The sequence below is a fragment of the Balaenoptera physalus genome, assembly GCF_965194825.1.
Source record: "Balaenoptera physalus genome assembly, chromosome: 11".
Lineage (NCBI taxonomy): Eukaryota > Metazoa > Chordata > Mammalia > Artiodactyla > Balaenopteridae > Balaenoptera > Balaenoptera physalus.
The window spans coordinates 79,506,523-79,519,602 of record NC_138896.1 but is presented as its reverse complement, the minus strand read 5'-3'; the positions used below and the strand labels follow the sequence as shown (position 1 = coordinate 79,519,602).

The 13,080-nt window shown below is 49.8% G+C and overlaps 1 protein-coding gene across 6 annotated transcripts in view; it reads right to left on the bottom strand.

The window, feature by feature from the left end:
- Positions 1 to 10,777, bottom strand: part of FLNB (filamin B) — a 137,955-nt gene extending 127,178 nt beyond the window's left edge. For 3 of the 6 annotated variants that reach the window (XM_082412038.1, XM_082412039.1, XM_082412040.1), the window contains exon 1: positions 10,031 to 10,777. In XM_082412038.1, coding sequence (XP_082268164.1) covers positions 10,031 to 10,517 — 487 coding nt within the window. In that variant the 5' untranslated portion in view covers positions 10,518 to 10,777. The remainder of the gene's footprint in view (positions 1 to 10,030) is intronic. The other 3 variants (XM_082412041.1, XM_082412042.1, XM_082412043.1) reach the window with 1 other exon arrangement.
- Between the last annotated feature and the right edge of the window lie 2,303 nt (positions 10,778 to 13,080).

The following is a 13,080-nucleotide window of genomic DNA, read 5'->3' as shown; positions in this document are numbered from 1 at the left end:
CATGATGAGCCTCAACCAAGACCTCCAATTTTAATGCTGGCCACAGCTCAGCAATAACTCAAGGATGAATATTATTACAACCATCCGTATGACCAAAATGATTTCACAAAACGTTTCCAGTCCACAGCCTCTATTTTTCCTGAGAAAATGCATCTCCCTCTTCCCCATTCTGACCAAAAGGCCACTGAAAGCAAAACTCCCTAAAAACAGAAAAAGATTGGTTAAGATTTTTCACAAATGATGTTTTTTCTTTATATTTCTCTATGTTCTTGCAATTTTTTTTGTTTGTTTTTACAAAGAACTACAAATGCAACTGTTCAATATTTTAAAACTTGTTAGAAGCTAATTTCGAAGACGTGCTGAGCTGATGGCTTTCCCTTGGGGACTGAAATCTCAGGTGAGGGTCTGAGTCATAGTCTGCCACATACTCACTGGCTGATCTGGGTGTGCCTCAGTTTCCTTGTCTGTATAATGGGGGTTACCACAATAACTACCGCTCCGGGTTGTGATGAGGTTTCATTTAGCTGTTACTGAGAAACATTTATCCCAATGCCTGGTACTGTAGGTGCTTGATATATATTCACTATTATTGACAAAACTATTACTATGATCATAGTGACTCTCAGTGGCTTCCTTTTATATTCATATTTCTGAGCCTCACGTCAACCCAGAAAAGGCCTTGTTCTCTATCAGCTGACGTAAATCATAGACGTTCTAAGTCAAGAATGACTGTGAAGTGCTGAGTTCTTTAAATTCAGCATCACTGTCCCAAAAAACGAGGTGTTCTACTGGGACCCCAGACCCAGTTGTCCACTTCACATAACTCCCATTTCTTTATAAGCTGCAAAGGACTATGATTTTGCATTTTTTGAAAGCAAATATATTGCAAACAAGTCAAAGCACCAGCCTTATTCTTCAAACCATCTATGCTAGAGGCTGTTTATTTATTTGATAAATTATTTATTATATTCCTACTAAGAGCCAAGCTCAGAGCCCCAGAGGTAAACAAGAGATACAGCGCCTGCCCTTGGAGCAGTCGTGACCCAGTGGGAGAACAACACAGGCAAGTCAGGAGATCAATACAGCTTAGTAAGCCATGAAATGGAATGGCACTGGGGGAGCGGGGAGCTGTGGGTGTCCAGGAGAGGGTCTCACGCCCTCCAACCTCGGGTGTGACTCCCCATGCCTGTCAAACAAAAGTGCCAAGAAAAAGGGACAATTATGGTAAGAGATGCGTGCCCCACAGGAAGCGTAATGTGACACCTAGATCATTTCCTGTAAAGGACTCCCCAGCAGGAGAGGCCTTCCCCAGGTGCCAGCTTGCCTCTTTTAGTGGCGATGAGAAATGTGACAAGCCATTGCCCAGGTGGCTTGCAGGCCAGGATCCACCAAGGCTCCTTCTCCCAGAACACTTTCTGGGTTCTGCCCCCGGATGGCTTGGGAGCTGCACTGAGGGGCCCCCGGTCCCACAGGCAGCATACCCTTGGCCTTCCAGCCTCTGCCTCTTCTGACAAGGAATCTTATAAACAGAACCCAGAACTCTGTTCAATTAACAGAACTGCCAAGTCACAAAGGCCTTGTAGGGTCTGAGCCCCAAGGCCTCAGCACCTGAGGTTCCCTAGGACGGCAGGGCCTGGTCCGCCACCTCTGGCCTGCTTTACCCCACCAAGGGAACAACAGCTTTGTTCTTGAGCAAGAAGCACCAGGCTGAGCCATGCTCCCAGCAGGCTGTAGAATGCCAAATAATTCTTGTTTCCCCGGAATATCTGATAAATCACTTCAGGGAGGTGCACACAAGCAGTGCAGTACCAGCATGATAAGAACTTGATTATTTTCTTGGGGGTTGCAGGGGAGATGGAGGAATCTGATGCTAGCCACTGAGAATCCTTTCATCCCTCAGGCTACGTGGGAGGCCTGCCGCTGCCTGGGTCACAAGCAGCACGAGGCAGAAAGCAACACCAGGCAGAAAGCAACACCACTCCTGTTTGTCAGAGGAAAGCTGACTGCTGCCTGCCTCTTCTAATCTTAAAATCTTAATTTATGGGACGCAGCGAATTTACACAGTCCCTGCCACAATCCCCACCCATTTCCCTGTAGCTCGAAAGCCAAAATTCCACAGTGTTCCAAATAATCCAACCTCTTTGGTTGCCTTTATATCTGAACGGAAATTCCAGAAAAGTTGTCTGGCATGGCAAAAGCTGACCAGCCTTATGAAAATACCCAGAAAGGTGACCCATTTAGTCAAAAGAGCTTTCAGATCTCCATGAGAAAAGGAATTCATGCCAGCATAAAGGGCCTTCAGAGACGGAGAACAGGAGTGTTGTGTTAACGCCCAGACCTTTCAACAAGCCAGCCCTGCAATTTCTGGGGAGGCTGAGCTCCGAGACGGCCGGCCAGACCAGCTTGCTCTCTCAGGAGCTGCGCTGCAGGAGAAGCCCTTGGGGATACAAGTGCAGCCCTGGAGCACACAGCTCGGTGCCGCGGTGCACAGCAAGGGGCCTGCCCACAAGTCTCCCTGAACGTGAGTGGCAGCCACTGGCTTGGATTGGAAGCGGGCAGCCATTTGTAACCGGGCTGCCAGACTGATAAAGGTCGAGTGCCAGCCGGGAAAGAAAGCTTCTACTCAGCAGGCAGCACAACCCAACACACCCTCCTGCCGGTTAATGTTTACAGGTAGCAGAAGGAAACGATGTGGGGTGAGGTCACTGCTGACAGAGCATAGCTGTGCCAATGTCGACTGTCACCAAGGATCTCCCAGCATAGCCGGACCTCAACAAACTCCACCCATCCACCCCCATAAGTGGTGGGCACTGCAAACCCACAGGACTGCAGCCAGGAGGCACCTCCTCCTCACCTCTGGCTTCCAGGCCTCACAGAGAAAGCCCTGCCTGGCTCCCCAAAGCAGACCTTCAGCTGGTCCATGCTGTCCAAACCTGCAGTGAAATCACTGCCCCTGGAAACCAAACAAAGGCAGGGAAAGAACAAGAGAGCTGTCTCCAGAATTGGAAAGAAGACCCCCATTAAAGCTCTATGGTACCGGAAAAAAGTGAAGCAAATCGGCCCCCAAAAGTTTTGTTTTGTAGAAGGAAATTTCAATTTCACATTAATCAAGTTCAAATGATTAGTTTCAAGCAAAATAAAAATGAACAGACTAAAGCAGTAGAAAATCTCTCACTACACTGTATCTATTTTACTTCACAAGTGTGGAACCCAACTTTAACATTAAAAAAAAAAATTTAAAAAAACACTGTACAGTTTAATGCAGGCAAGCATCATGCCTGGCATGTGAAGTGAGGCATATTTGAGCCTCAGTCTTCTCACCTATAAAATGGAAATAGATATAAAGCCACTCACTTTGCAGGGTTCATAATAAGGATTAGAAGTAATAAAGGTATGGCACTCAGGACAATGCTTAGCACACAATAGGCATGGGGAAACGCTAGATACTACTGAATATGTTAGAGGATGCGTGTGCACACACTGACATTTGGTACACAAATGGCATCATCATGTGCATTCTTGGTACCAAGAATAGCCAAGGAATATGTAGAGAAGCACAGGTGTCCTCCTTGCCAAGCTGTCCACCTGTGCCAGGTTTTGATGATGGGGGAAAGGAGGAAGTCAACACTGGCAAAATAAACTCTCTTCCTAGAACATGGACTCAATTTACTCAAAAGTAGCTAGGCACCTTATAAATTCCAGGCCACTTTCCAAGCCCAAAAAGAAGAAAGTACTGCTGTTTACCATCCAATAACCTGAGTCAATTTGGTGATTATCAAACATGTTTAATGAAGAACTAGATTTACAACAGTAATGTAAAATGGCTTCTAGTAGAATATCATGAAAGGCAATTTTAATCTTTTGTAAGAGCAGGAAATAGCACGCATTTAGATGGAAATGGCTCATTCCATTGGATTTATTCATTTGGTTCAACTTGTTGGGGGAAGGGGTTATAATTTTAGATCTACCTCTTTAACAGAGGACAATTAAAGATGAAACCTAAATGCAGAATAATAACAATATGGAAAAAAAGAAAAAGAAAATGTAGACATGCAGGTCCTCATGGGGCCTCCAAATAGGGTATATGTACCCCAAGGGTGCACAAGATAATCCAGCGGAGCACAGGAAAAACTTCTGTTTGGACTTGTTATCTAAAAAGAAACTAAGCTCTACTACTGTAACATTTAATATACAGACTGACAGGTGGCATATGTATACAACTTATAAACGTACATATATGAGGACAGGGCTCAATTTTTTTTCCTGACAGGAATGACTTGAGCAACAGTGGAGAGATCCCCAGGTTAGATGATCCATTTCAGCTGGGTTCACCTACCTTACCCCAAGCCCCCTCAAGGAAGATGCTTGATTGGCAGCCTCCAGCCTCAAAAGGCCCTTTGTGAGTCAGCCCCTGCCTACCTCTCCACCACTCCTCCAACCTCCACCTGACACACTCTTCTACTCCTGTGCTCGCCTAATTGTCTGCTCACCTGCCTTATTCTAGTCAAGCTTTAGGTCTCAGCTTAACAGCCGCTTCCTCCAGGAAGCCCTCCAGACAGCCCAGTTCAGCCTGAGGGAAGGTGCTCTTCCTCCCCAGAGGGCTTGTCATCTCAATCCTTGCTACTCACAGGGTGGTCCACAAACAGCAACTAGGAGTTCCCTGGAAGAGCAGAATCCAGGCTTCACCCCTAATCTAGTGAATCAGACCGACATTTTTAACAGACCAACATTTTAAAGTTCCCAGATGATTCACGTGTGCCTGAAAGTTTGAGAAGGACACTCCCTGGTGACTTGTCTCTCATCTGTGTCAAGCAGGGTGTAAGGCAACCGGGGACATGACTCGCATTATTCCTGTGGCCCTAGCACTGAGCCTGGCTCATAGTTTATCTTTCATAGTCTTGTTGAATGAGAAAAGGAAGAAAAAAAGAATCTTGGGGGGCACCTTCATTAGAGGTTCCAAGCTGGGGGAAGGGAATAGCTAACACACCATACGACAGTGGCAGGACTGGCCAGAGGATAGACGGAAGACAGAGTCCATTATACTAATAATGACAATGCCAGCATTATGCTATAACTTAACCAAATCAAATATAATGCTCTCAGCAACACTAAGATAGGAACTATTATTCTCCTCCATTTTACAGATGGGGAAACTGAGGGGCAGAAAGATTAATACAGTGGACCAGAGTTGCACAGCTGTTAGGGGGCAGAGTGGGGATTAGAATCCTGGCACTCTAGCTTCAGCCTATACTAGCTTCGGGTATGTGCTGACCCGAAGGCTGCTTATAGAGAAAGCAGGATGACGAGGTACCCTGGCCACGCAGCCACTACAAGCAGGGCCCAAAGGTTCCGAACCTGAGCATCCGCTGCCCAAGGAGCAAGGCAGCCATCCTTAACTAACCCATGACACGGCCTCACAGCACAGAACGAGGACCCTCCTCCCCGGGTGGAGGGTGAAGGGGGAGTGCCCAGGAGACATAATTTGGCTCCAAATCAAAGCTCTCCTTGAGTACAGATTCTCCAAGAATGAAGGCAGCTGCTGACTGGCATGCTGGCCCCACCGGTGCTGAAGGAGCCTGCAGAGGCCCAGCTGCCATCTGGAAATGATTTGGCCCAGAGATTCCTGAACGGGTGGGAGGCTGGAATGACCAGCCACTCCGAGCTCCCGTCCACCTCTCAGAAACAAAGCTGGCGTGAATGGGCCCCGGAGGCAGCCACAACATAACCAGGGGTCACCCCCTTCCAAAGAGGGGACAGCCTCTGGGCAGTCCATAACCCTATTACAGCGACAGGAATCAACATTAGCCAACCAAGCTGGTCTCCCCAGTGTGGTGCCGATTTTAAATGTCCTTTCAGCGTGCAAACCCTCCAGCGTGACTTTTGAGACTATTACTGGACAGCACCTTATTTATTTAACAAACACACAGCACCAACTATGTGCCATGAACTGTTCGGAGCACTTTAAAAAATATTAACTTGTTTAGTTTTTATAACAACCTTTTAAGGAGGTAGTTATTATCCCCATTTAAGTGATAAGGAAACCAGTGCACAGAAATTTCTTAATAGCTACTTAGCGGCATGTGGCATTTGAACCAAGAATCATAGCTCTTAACTAGCTCACACCACTGTGTTACTTTGTTGCAAATGGCCCAGAACTTGTTAATTCTGACAAAGCATGCTACTTTGCTACTTTTTAAGCATTCTCTGGATATGAACTACATTGCCTGAAAGACACAGTGGCATTTGCTAAGTAGTTACAGGAAAGAGCAGAATTTAGGATTATTTGTGCATTATTTTGGTCGGGGTGGGACAAAAGGAAGGAAAACAGGGTGAGTGGTTGGGTGACCCACCACCCTGGAAACTCCGCCCAGTGACCCGAGGTCTTGGGAACATGCACCCCGCCCGTTCTGCGGTGCTGGCCTGGCACAGGTACCTTAAGCAAACATCAGGGTCGGACCACATCCTTTAAAAAGGAAAGAATTCCTTTTCGTAAAGGATCAAGCCAAAACACACCACCCAAACTTCTAGCCTGCCTTGATTGTCATTCTTGGGCTGGGAGACCCCTTCTTCTCCAAGTTGGCTGTGCTGCAGAAAGGCTTTTGGAAAAACAAATAAATAAACCTGCCAGCTCCTGGCAGACAACTAGAATTAAAATATGCTGAGGCCTCACTATGAACTGCCCAGGATATAAGAAAGAACTTTAACTTTGGGATGGAGCCTAGGATGGGCCCACCTTACAAGGAGTCACAAACGTGAACAGCCAGGGCTGTCTTTCAGGGAGTTCTAGGCAGAAAAGCCACGGCGCTCTGGCGACGTTTGACCACCTCATGTCACACAGCTGGCGCCTATACCCAACTCTAATGATTCCCACAATGAAATACTGTTGGGAGTTATCCAAAGTATACACAACCCTGTATTAGTTCAAAGATACCTTCCCAGATTATGGAAATGAAATGCTATCCTGTGAGTAGCAGGAAATCTCAAAAAAAACAGACCAAAAAAAACAGTGAAGACAAGGCGGCCATTCCCCCAGCAAATTCACCTCAACACAAGATGCAAGATGCAAGATGCAAACTGAGTCTGCGCACCTCCCGACACGACACTCATCTCACGGACCCTCATCACAGTTCAGAGGACTAAGCTCATCACTCACCTAAGGCCTTGCTTTGTTCGAGGCCAGATGCTCAACGTGTGGATGTCCAGCCACAACCCCAACACCCCAGACTTGCAAAACTTGGTGTTAACATGAGCTTTCTGAGGGGGGAAACTGGTTGTATTTTACTCATTTCTGACACTGAAAGGTAGGTCAGTTCAGGCTCAATTTCAACAACTCCGCAGACCTGGTTTACCAGCTGGGTGACCTCCACAAGGGACTTCACTCCTGTTTCCCCAACTTTAAATGGACGTAATAATACTAACAACCACCACAGTAATAACAACAAACATTTTCTAAGCACTTGGCCAGGACTGGGGCAAGCCCTTAACCCTCCCAGGGACTTGCTAAAAGCAGATCATCATATAGACAAGGAAACCAGAACTTGAGGATTCAGGGTGGTGATCAATGGGGTGGGTGAGCAACAGAACACGCTTAACACCGAGTGGGTGCCCCCAAATTGGAGCGCGTGTCACAGTCAGCACAATGTAACACAGCATAGGCAGTGAAAGCTTGAACTGAAGTCCACGCTGGATGTGAATTTTTTCTGAAGGGCCTTTACCCAGCATAGCCTCAGGAGCAGAGGGAAGAGGCCTCAGGCATTACCTGCTCAGGAGTTCTGGCACTTGGCAAGTTTCCCTCCAGCCTCCAGAGGCTGGAAAACCTGTTTGTTGTAAGGTCTTTCTGGAGAACAATTAGGCAGCCAATGACGGGAGTCATAAATGTGGCCACAACCTTTGACCCATGAATGTCACCCTGGAGAATATGATCCAAGAAATTATTTAAAAGGAAAAAATAAAATAAAACGATGTAAATTATCGTGGGAAGAGATCCACAGCAAGAAGCTGCCAGAAGTCCACAGGCCACAACCAGGGAAGGGGAGGCTAACCCTGGCACGTCAGGACGATGGAAGACGCTAGGGCCTGGGTGGGTTCAGGAATGAAGATCATGAGGATCAAGGAGGAAAATGTAAGGGACCAGAAAAAGTCTAGAATGAGACCCCCAATTTTGGGGCACTGATGGGAAGCCATGCTGGAGGCAGCTGCAGCCTCTGTAAACAGTTGCCAAATTAGGCAGTCCAGGGTTTTCTGGTGCTGTGGTTTGGGTTTTGTCTGTTTTGTTTTGTGTTTTAAAGAGATTTCATGTCATGTTTGGATACTCCTGGTTTACTTTAAGTTTCTTTGTTCAGTTAATTAAATAAATACACAGTTTTAAAGCAAAGAAGAGATCCGAGTTGAGCCCAGTCAGCCCTTGAGATTCCTCCGAGGGGAAGCTGGTTTCTGCAAAGGAAAGAATTCCAACAGAAATCTGAGGTTCTCCTTCCCTCGTTACATGAGATGGGCCCACAAAAGAAGACGGCGTGCCGCACGGCTTCCCTCTGCAGAGAAACTGCCCTCGATGGGGAGGCTGACAGGGCGGTGGCAGCTGCCTGGACCCAGGAAGCAGCCCCACCTGCCAGGACAGGTGTGGGGGAGGGCGGGGGAGAGGACGGAGGAGGCTCAGCCTAGAGGGAACCCGTTTTAGGCAGGAGAAAGTCCCAGCAGCCACACCCATGGCCCTTTCTTCCTGTCAGGGGGTCACTCTAAGGCCTGGTTTCCTCAGGAACAGACCTGAGACCCAGGCCTGGGCCAACTCCTCCCTGGCAAGAGGCTCACCTAGCAGAACACACACACACAATATAGGTGCACACACATTCTCTGCACTTACATGCTCTGCACACACACTCTGCACACTCGCACACTACACACCCCCTGCCCCTCCCGTCACAGCCTCCACCCTCAGCAGCCTTGTGACCCTTCCCGAAGTCCTCAACCAGCCCAGGTCATAGTGGGACCTCACCCTCATTCTTCCTCCCCAGTTCCAGGGGGAGAGGAACCCGACACCAACTCCCTCCCTCCTCTCAGGAAGATCCTGGTGTGGGGAGGGCGGGGAGAGGAAGGCAAAGTCTCCTTTAATTGTCACACACTTCCTTCAATTCTCAGCTAGACCCTCGCTAGCTTGGGCAAGCCCATTAACCCTCTGGACCTCCTTGTCTGTAAAATGGGTCTAATGACGCCCCAGCTCGCAGCATGTGTAAGGACCGAGGTAAGGCTGTTGGAAGCCTGTTAGAAGGCTGTTGGCACACGGCGCGCACTAGCTGGGACTCCCTACAAGGCGGCAGTTACTGTGACCACCACCATCTCTAAATTACACCTTCAGCGGGAACAGCGGGCTCAGCCGCTGCGCGGAGCCAGAGCTGAGCTGGGAGCAGAGGCAGCGAGGAAGACACACCCCCCCGAGGCTCCCCTTCCCACCGCGGGGCCCCCACCCCTTTCGGCGACGGCGAGGTCCCCATCTCCACCTGGCGGGAGGGCCCCAGGTTCAGAGAACAGTCCCTCCCCAGGCCTCCCTACCTGGCCTCCGAGCCAACGCCCATTCCGCGGCCGCCGAGCGCAGCGGCCTGGGCGCAGCTGGGCGAGCACTCCGGGGAGCGTCTGACTAGGGCCCCAGCCCCAGGGACGGCGGACCAGAGGTCTCCAGTCCCCCAGCTCCCGCAGGGGCACCCCAAGTGCAGAGAAATGCCACAGCCCCACCTCTCCCCGTGCGGCCCCAGACCGAACCTTCAACCCGCCGCCCCCCAGAGACGCACTGCCGGGGCGCACGGCGCGGAACTCTCACACGACAGCAGCACCCCAGGGGATGGCTCCCAGGAGGGGCCTAGGCTCCCTTTGTCCTCATCCCTCGGGGACGACGTCCCCCGGCCTCGGAGCCCACACTCAGCCCGCGGCTGCTGGGCGCCGTGGGGTCGCGCGACAGGGAGCTTCAGCCCCCGCAGGGGCGCACGCGCGGGGGCGCGAGGTGTACACCGCCGGCGCCTGGCCCGGCCAGGGCACTCACCGATGGACACAAGCTTGATGTTCTCACGGTCCAGGAACTCGAGCGCCACGGACACGTTCTCGAGCTGCATCTGGCGGAAGGTGGGCCGCTGGTGGTACTTGCGGTACATGTGCTTTTGGCTGAGCACCTCCAGCAGCGCGATGAGCCGCAGCCCGTCGCTCAGGTCGGTCTGCAGGTTCCCTATGCGTTTGTTCACGCACTTGAGGTGCTCGTTGCACCAACGCGTGAACGTGTTCTGCTGGATCTTCTTCCACGGCGCGTCCTCCGCCAGGTCCTTCTCGGTCACCGGCATACTGGCGGCGGAGAGAGCAATATGCACAGCGAGCTGCCGGGGACGGGCGTAGGGAGGCCCAAGGGCCGGGGAAGCGAAAAACCGAAGGGGAGCGGGAGCGGGGCTCGAACTCGCTGCTTCCGAAGCCGCGGCCGGGGCTGCTCTGCGCTCGCCTGCCCGTGGCCGCGCGAGGCGTCTGGCCCCGCGCCTGCGCATTGAGCCGACCCGCCCCTGAAGCCCCGCCCCGTCCCAACCCTCTGGCGGGAGTTCCCGGGCCACGCTCGCCCCCTGCCGCTCAAAGCGGGCACTGCGTCCCACGAACTGCAAGGCGTCCCGGGACCCCGCGCTCTGTGCTCACAGCCTCCGCTAAAGGAAGCTAAGCGGGAGACCAGCAAGGAGAGGGTAACCCGGTCCCAGAGTGAGGGGATGTGCAGAGGTAGGAACCTGGACAGAATGGGCAGGGACGGCCGCTTGGGTCACGGGGGAGGGGTTGGCGGGGAGGGGTATTTCATCCACCTACAGGTTCAGTAAGGTTCAATAAGGGGTTTTATTGAGCTCCTGCTGTGTGCCAGGCTCTGTGTTAGGCACTGGGGACACCGTGAAGGAAATGGACATCTTACATTTCATCTTAACTAAACTCATATGAATTATAATATCCATAGCATTTATTGAGTGCCTACTGTATGCCAGCCTTCTTAGCGCCTCCCAACCAATGGTAAATAAGAAAAATTTATAACTTAACCTTGAGGAGTTCATAGACTAATAGAAGAGAAAAGTATAAACCAACTATCACAGACAGCTTAATGGTAGTGATAGAAATGAACAACAATTTGCCATGTATATTAGTTTCCTAATGCTGCTGTAACAAATTACCAAAACTTTGTCTTTAAAAATACCACACATTGTTGGCACTGGTGGTTAAGAATGGTGGCACAGTGGTTAAGAATCCGCCTGCCAATGCAGGGGACACAGGTTCGAGCCCTGGTCCGGGAGGATCCCACGTGCTGCAGAGCAACTAAGCCCATGTGCCACAACTACTGAACCCCTTGCACCTAGAGCCCATGCTCCGCAACGGGAGAGGCCACCACGATGAGAGACCCGCAGAGAAAACCCACGCGCAGCAATGAAGACCCAACGCAGCCAAAAATAAATAAATAAACTTAAAAAAAACAAAACAAAAAAAACATACATTATTATCTGTAGTTTAAAGTCCCTCACAGGTCTCACTGAGCTAAAATCAATGCATTGGCAGGATGCATTCCTTTCTGGAGGCTCTAGGGAAGAACCCATTTCTTTGCCTTTTCCAACTTCTAGAAGCTTCCCAAATTCCTTGGCTGAGGCCTATTCCTCCAACTTCAAAACCAGCAACATCAGGCGGAGTCTTTCTTATGCTCTCATCTCTCAGGTTCTCCACAGTCACATCTTCCTCTAATTCTTTCAAGGACCCAGCTGGGAAGAGGGGTTGGGCAGGATGAATACATATCAAGGGCTTCCAGCGCTAGGAGAAGTCAGCAGATTTGTGGTGACATTCTGTAACAGGTCATTTGTATACAAGGTGAAGTGCTTTCTTCAGACAGATTGCCTCACTGACTGGAAATGCTCAAAACCGCCTTGGGGGAAAGACGGTATTGCCTGGCCCTGGCCCATTGTTGGGATCAGTAACTATTTGAAGTCTTATTCCCCTCCTTAGTGGTTAAGTGAAGACATTTGCTGGAGGTCAGCGGGTAAGGACTAGACAAAGCTGGACTTGTACCTGGGTTTAACGCCCAAGTCTGTACTATGCCTAAAAGCCCCCATGCTGTTCCCAGCCTGGGCCTTGCCTTTGTCCACACAATCTGAGCAGCAGATTCACTAGAGGCAGTTCAGGTAATCTTACTTACCCCATGCCCAAGGCTTCTGGTTCCTCATGCTTTCCTCCATCCAAAGGCATCCGTCAAAACTTATCAGCCAGCGTCTCACTCTGAAGGGGACCTCCTCCCTGCTAGGTGAGACTGGAGCTAATGTGATCAACTCAGCTCACTCGGCAGCTGATAATGTACTAAGGTTCTCCTTTCTTAGGAGATATTTCTGTTTTCACCAGGTCTTGACACATAACTAAATAAGTTCTGCATCTAAATATCCAGTCCACTTCACTCTGAGCTGAGACATCCCTGTCTTAGGATGAAGCTGGTGAATCTCTCCAGTCAATCAGAAGACACTTAAGAGCTCTCTAGGAAGCAGTTTATGAGGAGTGAAGGGGATTCAGCAACCTTGGTGGAGGAGGGTGGTCAGTGGCTTTGGTGACAAGGAGAGGAAGCAGACAAGGTCTTCAAATGGCTCTTTATCAATATGTGATAAAAGATGAGGGCTGAACAACTCAGGGCAGGCATTTCTGCAGGGAGCGTTTTAGCCAATGCATTCCACAGTTTTGCTGACAAGGCCTTCACTTCAAACACCCAATCTGTTTTCTAAATTTTTTCCTAGGCTTCTTTGATCTCTTCTTGGTAGAACCATCCAGAATGGAAGAGTGTAGAGAAGCGAAAGGCTCAGGCTTTCGGTGTGAAGGTGTGAATTCTGGCTATCCTGGCTCGATGACCTTGAACAAATAACCTCAGCAAGCCTGTTTTCTCATCCAGGAAATGGAGCCAACACATCAACTCCTGGGGTTATTAAATAATGCAGGCAAAACTCTTAGCAGAGTGCCTGGAATACCATCAGCGCTCAATAAATGTAACTGAAAACTGGGCAAAATTACCAGAGACTTCTCAACCAGACCCTGAAAAATCTAGAATTAGCTGCA